The sequence below is a fragment of the Eretmochelys imbricata genome, chromosome 5, assembly GCF_965152235.1.
Source record: "Eretmochelys imbricata isolate rEreImb1 chromosome 5, rEreImb1.hap1, whole genome shotgun sequence".
Taxonomy (NCBI): domain Eukaryota; kingdom Metazoa; phylum Chordata; order Testudines; family Cheloniidae; genus Eretmochelys; species Eretmochelys imbricata.
This window is the reverse complement of record NC_135576.1, coordinates 30,075,445-30,088,507: the sequence shown is the minus strand read 5'-3', so window position 1 is coordinate 30,088,507 and position 13,063 is coordinate 30,075,445. Positions and strand designations below refer to the sequence as shown.

Here is a 13,063-nt window from a genome sequence, read left to right as displayed (position 1 = left end):
CATAGCTTGTACTATAGCATTTATAATATATTTTTCAGTTGTATTAAGTCAAGAAACCATTTCAGTACTGCATGTTCAAAGTTACTCTCAAAACCGCCTCCGTTTGAGGAGGGAATCTGGGCCATTGCTGAGTCGTTGCTCTAAGTCTTTAATAGTGTTACGGAGAATTTCAATTTCCTTGTTTTTTTCTTCCTGGAGATGCTGAAGTTTCTATAGAAATATAAATAAAATGTTTTGGTAATTAAAATTTGGAAGTGAAATACAGCATAGGTGTACAGTGGAGTCGCATCTTACATGGGGGTTAGGTTCTAAAGTCAGCGCGTAAGGCGAAAATCGCGTATAGTCAAAAAGAGAGAGACAGAAGAATGAAAGAATAAAAAAGGGAGAAAGATGACTTCAATGTCATTATGCACAAACCGGAGTGCCTCAGGATGGCCAAGAGCATTGTCTATGATCAGCAACACTTTAAAGTCAAGTCCTTTCTCTTCAAGGTACCGCTTGACCTCTGGAATGAAACACTTGTGGAACCAATCCAGAAATACTGCTACTGTCACCCAAGCCTTTTTATTTGATTGCCAGAACACAGGCAGGAGATTTTTGTTCTTGCCTTTTAAGGCACGGGGATTTGCAGACCTCTAGAGCAAGCCTGGCTTTATTAAATGCCCAGCCGCATTGCCACAAAACAACACAGACACACGGTCTTTAACTGCTTTGAAGCCAGGGGCTTGTCTTTCTGATTTCGAAGTGTAAGTGCGGTTGGGCATTTTTTTCCCAGAAGAGCCCAGTCTCATCAGCATTAAAAACTTGTTCGGGAAGAAAGCCCTTTTCTTCTGTGATTTTCTTTAATTGTTCGGGGTAGGCTTTTGCTGCCTCTTCATTGGCAGATGCAGCTTCACCAGTAGTCTGCACGTTTTTGAGGTTGAAGCGGTTCCTAAAACTGTTAAGCCAACCTTGGCTGGCTTTGAATTCCTTCTCATCAGAAGGCTGTCCCTCTTCGTTGGGAGGTATGAACAGCGCGTAGAGGCTAAGAGCCTTTTCTCGCAATGTGTTGCCATCGATAGGCACAGGTTTACGGTTCATAAAGTTTAATGCCTTTTCAGTCTTCACTGAAGTCTTATCACGCACCTGGCTCATCACCTTAGCAGTTACTGGAGCACTTGATGCCACGGCTTGACAAATTTCTCCCTCTCGAATCTTGATGGCACGGATGCTAGATTTGTTGCGGCCATATTTATGCGCCACGTTGGAGACCGACATATCGTCTCTCAATAAGTCCAACACAGCCAGTTTTTCCTCCAGCGTTGGAACAGATTGCTGTTTCTTTGGTTGAGTACCAGATGAAGTAGTTGGCTTGCGTTTAGGGGTAATGTTGTGCAAAAAAATACGTATCTTTAAACACTAGAATCACACTCAGTGCAGCGAGATGCTCACCGGACCGGCAGGCAGCAATCGACCCCTGAGTGCTCTCCCGTCTACTCCTGTACAGTACTCCACCGCCGTGAGTTATTGTTGTTTTTCTTTTTTTTTGCCACATGCGTATAGTTGAATTCACATAAATTAAATGCGCGTATGATGCGACTCCACTGTATCAACACAACATGATGCTACTAATGAAAAATTATCCTAAGTACAATAATGAGAACATAATAATATGTATTTTACAAGGATAAGTCTCACAAAATCCTCTTTCTTTGACAGCTTAATGGCCCTAATCTAGAAAAGCATGTACACAATGCACAAGTTTAACTTTAAGCATACAAGTACTGCCATTGAAGTCAATAGGACTATTCAAGGTAAAGTTAAACATGTGCTTAAGTGCTTTGTTGGTACATGGCCAATCTTAAATCCCACAATCCTCACTTTACACTGGAATGAAAGCAATAGTAGATGTTTGATTGTGTATGGGTATTATTTTAACAAAATATATTTAAACATCTACAAAAAAATTCAAGCTTATTTGAAGGTTATGTGCAAATGGCAGTAAAATTAAGTCCCTGAAGCAAGGGATCATGCATATACTTAAAAAAATCCACCTGGTGCTATGTTTAAAATTTTCAGAGTTTATTATTATTACATACACTTTAAGATATATAATAATAATAGTAAATCCTCAACCCTAACCCCTGACCTCCATAAGCTGGCACCAGAATGGTTCTGTAGTAACCGTGGCATGATCATACTGGAAAGAGCATAATCAATGAAAGCTGGAAGGCCATGGTGGGGCTGCACGTCATGCATAGCTGCCAACATGTGACAGCTATATACAGGAATATTTAGGGCTCAATCCAAACTCTATTGAAGTTAATAGAAAGAGTCAGCAGGCTTCAATAGGCTTTGGATCAGGCCCTTTGTTGGGGGATGCACACTGCAATTAAATCCACTGGTTGTTGCTTCCTCCTTCTGGACAGTTTTCCAGGATACTGGTGGTGTGATTGAGGCAAATTATGCCTCTCTTTGGAGCCTCCGCTAAACACACTGGGGTTGTATAGGAGTAACTGATGATAGAATCTGTTCCCTAGAATCTTTAGTGCTGGGGATGACACATGAGCTGGAAGGATCACAGCGTCACTTTCAGATACATAGAAAAATAATTGTTTTACTTGGTAAATGAGCAATATGGTTTGGAGCCATGGTGGCACAATAAACAAGGAGTGGCACATTACCATTTTTACAAAGTCACTTTTCAAAGCAAGCTGCACTTTAAAACCTTGCATATCATACAGAAATACCAGCTAGGTACTCTATATAAACACATGGTAGCAACAGTATTTGTAACCCACAGACATTTTTAGGAAAAAGCTATTAAAACACATACCCTTCTGTAGATATTTTGAGGCAAGACAGTGGTATCTGGATATGATTTTGTTGTTTTATTCTGAACTCTTGCTAGTTTAGCATTGAACTGAAACAAAAGGAAAGGACAAAAATCCCTAATATTTACACTGACCCAACAGAAGAAAACATTTTCATAAAAATAGGCATAATTTCCACATGTTTTTGCACCATAATGTTGTACCTTAAAATTAAAATGGTCAGGGTGAGCCAATTAGTTTTTTAAAATTAAAAATTAATACAATTACAAGTTGACAGTGTCCCTTTAAAAATATAGGCCCAGGCCCTTGGTTCTGGTGGTTCAGAGGGGCCATAATATTAGTTTGCCAACCAGCTGAGGGTTTTCCCCAACTGTAGGGAGTGTGTCTGGGCAAGAGAAGGCACTTCATACTCTTAATTAAACCAGCCCCAAGTTTGGGTCCTGAGGAGAGCTCATCCCAACCACAGGTTCATCCCCTATTTTATTATTATTATTATTATTATTATTTTTAACATTTAGAGCATTTGAAATCTTTGCTTAGTTTTTCAGTAACAGTGCAGTGGCTTTAAAACCTCAGCGGTTAAATAAAGCTCCAGTCCTGAAGCTTACAGTACCTATGCAACGCTCCTCTGAAATCAGTGGGCTGCTGCCAGTGCATTGCTGGATCAGGGGCTCAAGCTCTCAACATTTTTAAATAAAGACATCTTCCAAACATTACAGGAACTATAAACATTTGAAAAAATAAGCAAAAAACAAAAGCATTTTTTTTCATCCCTCTAGGTGCTCAAAAACATATAGGGCAAAATTTTCAAAGAGGGCATAACAGTTGTACTTAAAACAATTCTACCTTTCTCAAAAACAACATAATAGGTTATAAACATTTTCTGTACTGGCCAACTTTGGAGGGTTTATCCTCAGCTCAGATGAAAAGCTCATTGAGCTATGACAATTTACACCACCTGTGGATCTGCCTCTTTAAATTTTAAAACTGTGAGGATCCAAATTACATTAGTAAATGCTAATCTCAACCCTTTTCTTTACATAGACTCTTCTAAATCTATCCAAGGTGCGTGTCTATTTGGTCTTTAAACTTATGAAACCCTCTCTTCCCAGTAGTGCATACCTGGATCTGCAGTTTGATTATCTCATTCTGTTTCTCTTTATCTAGAGTTCTCAGCTGTCTGGTTAAGTCTAATATTGTCAGCTCTTTTTTCTCTAGCTTTTCTTTATGCTCTTCTTCTTTTAGTTCAACTAATAACAATAAAATAATAATATAAAATTGTAATTATCAAGAAAATTAATTTTATTAGCTGAGAAAACTTCAAAAGCAGCAGAAGCTGTAATGTGACAAATTCATGAACCAACTAAAAACACAAACTGAAAAAAGGGGAACACTAACATATTAAAAATGTATTGTTCTTCGTTTGGAATAAAAAATGGTTATTTTAAATGTCTAAAGCAGTTGTTCCCAAACTTGTTCCGCCGCTTGTGCAGGGAAAGCCGCTGTTGGGCCGGGCCGGTTTGTTTTCCTGCCACGTCCGCAGGTTCAGCCTATTGCAGCTCCCAGTGGCCACGGTTCGCTGCTCCAGGCCAATGGGAGCTGCTGGAAGCTGGCCGCCAGGGGCTTTCCCTGCACAAGTGGCGGAACAAGTTTGGGAACCACTGGTCTAATGGCTCCCCAAATAACTGACTATTTCAAAGCCACTATCATGATTTTGGCCTGTACTTCACTGTTCCAGACTCATAATCAGAGGTGCAATCTGGTCACCACATTGGAGGCCACAGCATGTGCTGAAAACATCAAAGCAATCCTTGGTAGCATTGGCTATGAATGCTGAAGCCACTGGGATTTTCTTTTAACTCCAAACCTAACCTCAATGATTTCTTAGCCTTTTTTCTTGGCAGTCTGGCTGCCAAATTGTCAGTCCAGGCCAGTTCTGCTCTTGCAAAATGCATTGCTGCAGAAGCCCTCAGAGAGTTGGGGTAGCAGTGTCTTTGACTAGTGCTGAGACTGCCCCGTCCACTTTGGGAAAAGAGACAAAAACTGGTTTGCTACAGTTTGTGTTGTAGAATATTTTGGCACACCTGGACAATTTCATACACTTTGCTGATGTTCCCCATTCAGCCTTTATTACTTTTTGCAAAAACATATAAAGGGGAATGTGTGGTTCAGATTTTGAACTGGTTAATTAAATGATAATGATGAAGAACCAGATGCTTAAACAATGTATTCCCTTTATTATGGTTTTTCTTTCCCTGTATGAAAACTTTGAGCAGAGCCTCTAGTTCTGGGTCCTTCTGGTGATGTGTCAGTGGAACTGCTATCCCAAGAAGAACAGGGCAGTTTTCTTCAAAGTTTCTGAATTAATTTCTTGAATCTTTCCCCCTTTTATAATTTGATTTCTTAAAGGAGGTGGGGATTGGGGACCTGAGTCAGATGAGGAGTCCTGGGAACCTCTTCTGCTAGCAGGTATCTTTTTATCTTTGTCCTTTTGAGAGTGGATAAAAAGCCCGTAAGGGGATACTGCAGCCTCTGGCTGGGGCTCACAAGATGGTGGCCTCTGAGGTAAAGGTGCTTTTTGTGCCAAATCCAAGAACTCCCTAGCCCAAGAGGAAATTTCTTTCTGAGGGGGAGACTGATTCCCTTCTTCGCCACTTCATGCAGAATTCCTGACTTCCCTGAGGCTAAGAGGAGACTGAATTGCCCAATGAACCAAGGGAGGGATGGTAAGACCTGAGCCATGGGATGGCATGCACCCAAAATGGTCTTACTGGCCGCTCCTGGTTCTGTCTGTGGTGGATTCAGACAACTGGCTTATGGTTTCCTATGCCGGGCCGCTGCCCTTTGATGTAACTGCTTCTGGTGGCTCAAGTGCTCTCTTCATTTTTCCACCACCCATTGAGACATTTGTGGTCTCTGACTGTCAGACTCCTCCCTCACTAGTGGGGAACTCCTGGGGAACTGGCTCAGGAGTTTGTGGGAGTCAGCCAAAGTGAAACCTTTCTGAGAAGATGAGGTGACTGGGTTGCACAAGGCACAACCCTCTTCTTCTGTACCCTCTGGCAGGGGCACAGCGCAGGAGAAGCATAGCCTTGGTCTCCCTCCACCATCCTCCTACCCTATAACCTGAACAGTCAGGGCAGGGGGAGGGACTGTGCTAATTCCAGGCAGGCGACCACCCACCACCTTCAGGTTTTTTTAAAAAATTCTCTCTCTTGCAGCAAGTGCTGGATTCCCCGCCCTGCCCCTAGCTACAGGAGACAAAGAGTAACTGAGGGGGTCCTCTCTGGAAGGTGGGGTGGAGGCTAGTCCCTTGTCCCCAGTTCAATGCTTTGATTCTGCCCCCTACAGCTACAGACAGGCATTGACCCACACTAAGCCCTGGTCTACACTAGGAGTTGAGGTTGAATTTAGCAGCATTAAATCAATTTAACCCTGCACCCGTCCACACGACGAAATCCTTCTTTTTGACTTAAAGGGCTCTTAAAATTGATTTCTTTATGCCACCCCCAACCAGGGGATTAGCGCTGAAATCAGCCTTGCCGGATCACATTTGGGGTACTGTGGACGCAATTAGATGGAATTGGCCTCCGGGAGCTATCCCAGAGTGCTCCATTGTGACTGCTCTGGACAGCACTCTCAACTCAGATGCACTTGCCAGGTAGACAGGAAAAGGCCTGCAAACTTTTGAATTTCATTTTCTGTTTGGCCAGCGTGGCAACCTGCAGGTGAGTGCAGAGCTCATCAGCAGAGGTGACCATGATGGAATCCCAGAATCTCAAAAGAGCTCCAGCATGGACCAAAAGGGAGGTACGGGATCTGATAGCATGGATTCCTCTCCCCACACAGCGATCAGAACTCCGTTCCAGTTTTTGAAATGCCAAAACATTTGTCAAAATCTCCCAGGGCCTGAAGAACAGAGACCATAACAGGGACCCAAAGCAGTGCCGCGTGAAACTTAAGGAACTGAGGCAAGCCTACCAGAAAACCAGAGATGCAAACGGCCACTCCGGGTCAGAGCCCAAAACATGCCGCTTCTATGATGAGCTGCATGCCATTTTAGGGGGTTCAGCCACCACTGCCCCAACCGTGTTGTTTGACTCCTTCAATGGAGATGGAGGCAACACGGAAGCAGGTTTTGGGGATGAGGAAGATGATGAGGTTGTAGATAGCTCACAGCAAGCAAGCGGAGAAACCAGTTTTCCCGACAGCCAGGAACTGTTTCTCACCCTGGACCTGGAGCCAGTACCCCCTGAACCCACCCAAGGCTGCCTCCCAGACCTGCGAGGCAGAGAAGGGACCTCTGGTGAGTGTACCTTTTTAAATAGTATACATGGTTTAAAAGCAAGCGTGTTTTTGCCCTGGCATTCGCGGCCAGTAGAGCTACTGGAAAAGTCTGTTAACGTGTCTGGGGATGGAGCGGAAATCCTCCAGGGACATCTCCATAAAGCTCTCCTGGATATACTCCCAAAGCCTTTGCAAAAGGTTTCTGGGGAGGGCAGCCTTATTCCATCCACCATGGTAGGACAATTTACCACGCCAGGCCAGTAGCACGTAGTCGGAAATCATTGCAGAACAAAGCATTGCAGTGTATGTTTGCTGGCATTCAAACAAGATCCGTTCTTTATCTCTCTGTGTTATCCTCAGGAGAGTGATATCATTCATGGTCACCTGGTTGAAATACGGTGCTTTTCTTAAGGGGACGTTCAGAGGTGCCCATTCCTGCTGGGCTGTTTGCCTGTGGCTGAACAGAAATGTTCCCTGCCGTTAGCCACGGGGAGTGGGGAGGGGTGAGGGGCTAGCCACGTGGTGGGGGGAGGCAAAATGCAACCTTGTAACATTACATACATAGCACATGTGCTTTCGTTAAACAGCAAGGTTTACTATGAGTGTACCCATTGTTCTATAAAATGTGTCTTTTTAAATACCACTGTCCCTTTCTTTTCCTCCACCAGCTGCATGTGTTTCAAGGATCACAGGATCTTCTCCTTCCCAGAGGCTAGCGAAGATTAGAAGGCGAAAAAAATGCACTCGTGATTAAATGTTCTCTGAGCTCATGCTGTCCTCCCACACCGACAGAGCACAGATGAATGCGTGGAGGCAGATAATGTCAGAGTGCAGGAAAGCACAAAATGATGGGGAGGTGTCAAGGTTCCTCCCCCACTCTGAACGCTAGGGTACAGATGTGGGGAGCTGCATGAAAAAACCTCCTAAGCTTATCTTTACCAGCTTAGGTCAAAACTTCCCCAAGGTACAAAATATTCCCCCCGTTGTCCTTGGACTGGCCGCTACCACCACCAACTAATACTGGTTACTGGGGAAGAGCTGTTTGGACGCGTCTTTCCCCCCAAAATACTTCCCAAAACCCTGCACCCCACTTCCTGGACAAGGTTTGGTAAAAAGCCTCACCAATTTGCCTAGGTGACTACAGACCCAGACCCTTGGATCTTAAGAAACATGAACAATCCTCCCAACACTTGCACCCCCACTTTCCTGGGAAATGTTGGATAAAAAGCCTCACCAATTTGCATAGGTGACCACAGACCCAAACCCTTGGATCTGAGAACAATGAAAAAGCATTCAGTTTTTTACAAGAAGACTTTTAATAGAAAATAGAAGTAAATAGAAATAAAGAAATCCCCCCTGTAAAATCAGGATGGTAGATACCTTACAGGGTAATTAGATTCAAAAACATAGAGAACCCCTCTAGGCAAAACCTTAAGTTACAAAAAAGATACACAGACAGAAATAGTTATTCTATTCAGCACAGTTCTTTTCTCAGCCATTTAAAGAAATCATAATCTAACACGTACCTAGCTAGATTACTTACTAAAAGTTCTAAGACTCCATTCCTGGTCTATCCCTGGCAAAGACCAGCATACAGACTGACACAGACCCTTTGTTTCTCTCCCTCCTCCCAGCTTTTGAAAGTATCTTGTCTCCTCATTGGTCATTTTGGTCAGGTGCCAGCGAGGTTACCTTTAGCTTCTTAACCCTTTACAGGTGAGAGGAGCTTTCCCCTGGCCAGGAGGGATTTCAAAGGGGTTTACCCTTCCCTTTATATTTATGACACGCCCCCCAAATCTCAGCTAGGGTGAAACACTGGCTGGGATTTCTTCCTGGAGCTCTAGGAAAAACAGAGTTAATAAGACACATGCATCTCTAAATATACTACCAAGTACATAAAGACTAACAATATTTTCCACATCTCAAGGACAATTTTAACCAGTTGATTCTGGGAAACTTTCACAGGAGAGTGCATCAGCCACTTTGTTAGAAGCTCCTGAGATGTGTTGGATGTCGAAATCAAAATCTTGGAGAGCTAAACTCCACCGAAGAAGTTTTTTGTTAGTTTCCTTGACGGTGTGAAGCCACTTCAGTGCAGCATGGTCGGTTTGCAGGTGGAAACGCCGTCCCCAAACATATGGGCGTAGCTTTTCCAGAGCGTAGACAATGGCATAACATTCTTTTTCAGTGACTGACCAGTTGCTTTCCCTCTCAGACAGTTTTTTGCTGAGAAACACTACAGGGTGGAATTCTTGATCAGGTCCTTTCTGCATTAAAACTGCTCCCACACCACGCTCGGATGCATCTGTGGTTACTAGGAACGGTTTGTCAAAGTCTGGGGCCCTTAGTACAGGGTCAGACATGAGTGTCGCTTTAAGCTTGTTAAAGGCCTTCTGACACTTTCCGGTCCACTGAACAGCATTTGGCTGTTTCTTTTTGGTTAGGTCTGTCAGTGGGGCAGCGATTTGGCTGTAGTGCGGTACAAATCGTCTGTAATAACCGGCCAAGCCTAAGAAGGATTGAACCTGTTTCTTTGACTTTGGGACAGGCCACTTTTGGATAGCATCCACTTTGGCCTGTAGGGGGCTGATAGTTCCTTGACCCACCTGGTGTCCAAGGTAAGTCACTCTGTTTAGGCCTATTTGACACTTCTTAGCCTTAACAGTTAGTCCTGCCTCCCTTATGCGCTCAAGGACTTTTTGTAGATGTTCCAGGTGGTCTGCCCAGGAATCCGAAAATATGGCCACGTCGTCAAGGTAGGCGACTGCATATTCTCCTAATCCCGCTAGGAGACCATCTACAAGTCTTTGGAAAGTGGCGGGTGCATTTCGCAGCCCGAAAGGGAGTACATTAAATTCATACAGCCCGAGATGTGTGATGAAGGCTGACTTTTCCTTGGCAGATTCATCTAGCGGTACCTGCCAGTACCCCTTGGTTAAGTCCAAGGTAGAGATGAACTGGGCCCGTCCCAGTTTCTCTAATAGTTCATCTGTGCGGGGCATTGGATAGTTGTCTGGGCGAGTTACAGCATTTAGCTTACAGTAGTCCACGCAAAAACGTATTTCCCCATCTGGTTTGGGAACTAGAACCACTGGAGATGCCCATGCACTTTCAGAGGGGCAGATTACACCCATCTGTAACATATCCTGGATCTCCCGTTCTATAGCAGTTTTAGCTTGAGGAGACACCCAGTAAGGTTGGACCCTAATTGGGTGAGCATTACCTGTGTCAATGGAGTGGTATGCCCGTTCAGTCAGTCCTGGGGTGGCTGAGAACGTTGGCGCGTAGCTAGTGCACAGCTCCTGGATCTGCTGTCGCTGCAGACGCCCAAGGGTCATGGAGAGGTTCACCTCTTCCACACCACCAGCACATTTCCCTTCGTAGTAGACACCTTCAGGCCACTCAGCATCATCTTCTCCCTGGGCTGTAAACTGACAAACCTTTAATTCTCTGGAATAAAAGGGCTTTAGAGAATTAATATGGTACACCTTAGGCTTTCGGTTGGAGGTGGGGAATGCTATGAGATAATTAACAGCTCCCAGGCGCTCCTGGACCATGAATGGCCCTTCCCACGATGCTTCCATTTTATGGGCCTGGAGCGCCCTTAAGACCATGACCTGGTCTCCTACTTTGAAGGAACGCTCTCTGGCATGTTTATCATACCAGGCTTTTTGCTCTTTTTGAGCATCCTGTAAGTTTTCTCTAGCAAGGGCTAAAGAGGTTCGGAGGGTGTTTTGTAGGTTGGTTACAAAGTCCAGAATGTTAGTTCCTGGAGAAGGTGTAAATCCCTCCCATTGCTGCTTCACCAACTGCAATGGCCCCTTAACCTCACGGCCATATAGAAGTTCAAATGGGGAAAACCCTAAACTGGGATGTGGTACAGCTCTGTAGGCAAAGAGCAACTGCTGCAACACTAGGTCCCAATCATTGGAGTGCTCATTTACGAATTTACGTATCATGGCCCCCAAAGTTCCATTAAACTTCTCCACCATGCCATTTGTTTGATGGTGGTAAGGAGTGGCAACCAAGTGATTTACCCCATGAGCTTCCCAAAGGTTTTTCATAGTTCCTGCCAGGAAATTAGTCCCTGCATCTGTGAGGATGTCGGAGGGCCAACCTACCCGGGCAAAAATGTCTGCTAGTGCCTGGCACACACTTTTAGCCCTGGTGTTGCTTAGAGCTACTGCTTCCGGCCATCGGGTGGCAAAATCCATGAAAGTCAGTATGTACTGCTTTCCTCTGGGTGTCTTTTTCGGAAAAGGACCCAGAATATCCACAGCTACTCGCTGAAATGGAACTTCAATGATGGGGAGTGGCTGGAGAGGGGCTTTGACCTGGTCTTGGGGTTTTCCCACTCTTTGGCACACCTCACAAGACTGGACATAGGTAGAAACATCCTTGCCCATTCCCTCCCAGTGGAATGATCCCCCCAAACGGTCTTTGGTCCTGTTCACCCCAGCATGGCCACTAGGGTGATCATGGGCTAAGCTCAAGAGCTTGGCCCGGTATTTAGTTGGAACTACCAACTGTCTCTGAGGATGCCAGTCTTCCTGGTGTCCACCAGAAAGAGTTTCCTTGTATAAAAGTCCTCTTTCTACAACAAACCTGGATCGATTAGAAGAGCTGAGAGGCGGTGGGTTGCTCCGTGCCGCCGTCCAAGCTCTCTGGAGGCTTTCATCTGCTTCCTGTTCGGTCTGGAACTGTTCCCTTGATGCTGGAGACATCAGTTCCTCATTGGATTGTGGACCTTGGCTTGGTCCCTCTGGAAGCGATATAGGGGATGGAGCTGTTTCTGTTGACTGTGAACCGCTCTCCGCTGGTGCACTATGTTGGGATTCAGGCTCCGGCTGAGCCTCTTGTGTAGGGTTATCGGCTGCTGCCAGTTCAGGTTCAGTGGGGCCCTCTGGTGTTGAGGTTGCAAGTACTGGATTCAGTGCTGGCACGGGGTCTGGTGTTGGTTGTTTGGCTGGTTCCGGTTCTGGGACTGGTTCCGTCTGGGTCTCTGGGACTGGATCCACTACTGCTGTTGCAGACATTGGCCTGGGGTCCGGGTCCATCACCTCTGACTGGGTCCTGATAGAAGTTTCCGGAACAGAGCTAGGCCTCACGGCTTGTTTAGCCTGGCTGCGGGTGACCATTCCCACCCTCTTGGCCTGCTTCACATGATTGGCCAAGTCTTCCCCCAACAGCATGGGGATGGGATAATCATCATAGACTGCAAAAGTCCACATTCCTGACCAGCCCTTGTACTGGACAGGCAACTTGGCTGTAGGCAAATTGAAAGAGTTGGACTTGAAGGGTTGAATCGTCACTTGGATCTCTGGGTTGATTAAATTGGGGTCCACTAAGGAAGCATGGATAGCTGACACTTGTGCTCCGGTGTCCCTCCACGCGGTGACCTTCTTCCCGCCCACACTCACAGTTTCCCTCCGCTCCAAGGGTATCTGGGAGGTATCTGGGCCTGTGGACCTCTGGTGTGATTCCGGTGCAATGAACTGTAATCTGTTGGGGTTCTTGGGGCAGTTGGCCTTTACATGCCCCAGCTCGTTACATTTAAAACGTCGTCCAGCTGACGGGTCACTGGGGCGAGGAGGGTTGCTGGAGAATGGGGTGGTGGGACGATAAGGGGTCTGGAGGGTTCTTTGGGAGGTAGGTGGGGCTTTGGGCGGCCCCCGGTAATAGGGTGTGGTCTGGGGTGGTCCCTTCTGGTCTCCGCTCCAACTGCGACCAGTTTTCTTCTTCTCTGCCACTTCCACCCATCTGGCTCCAATCTCTCCTGCCTCAATTACAGTTTTGGGTTTCCCATCTAGGATGTATCTTTCTATTTCCTCAGGAACACCCTCTAAGAATTGTTCCATTTGCATTAGGAAGGGCAAATTTACTGGAGATTCAACACTTGCTCCTGATATCCAGGCATCCCAATGTTTCACAATGTGGTAGGCATGTCGGGTAAATGACATGTC

The 13,063-nt window shown here is 45.5% G+C and overlaps 1 protein-coding gene across 1 annotated transcript in view; it reads right to left on the bottom strand.

Annotated features, from left to right (window-relative positions):
- Positions 1–64: 64 nt before the first annotated feature.
- The window catches only part of CCDC152 (coiled-coil domain containing 152), a 40,135-nt gene continuing 27,136 nt past the window's right edge, over positions 65–13,063 (bottom strand). The window contains exons 6-8 of the mRNA XM_077816803.1: positions 3,936–4,063; positions 2,816–2,902; positions 65–210 (exon numbers count right to left, since the gene is read on the bottom strand). Of these exons, the coding sequence (XP_077672929.1) occupies positions 88–210; positions 2,816–2,902; positions 3,936–4,063 (338 nt within the window). The 3' untranslated portion in view covers positions 65–87. The remainder of the gene's footprint in view (positions 211–2,815; positions 2,903–3,935; positions 4,064–13,063) is intronic.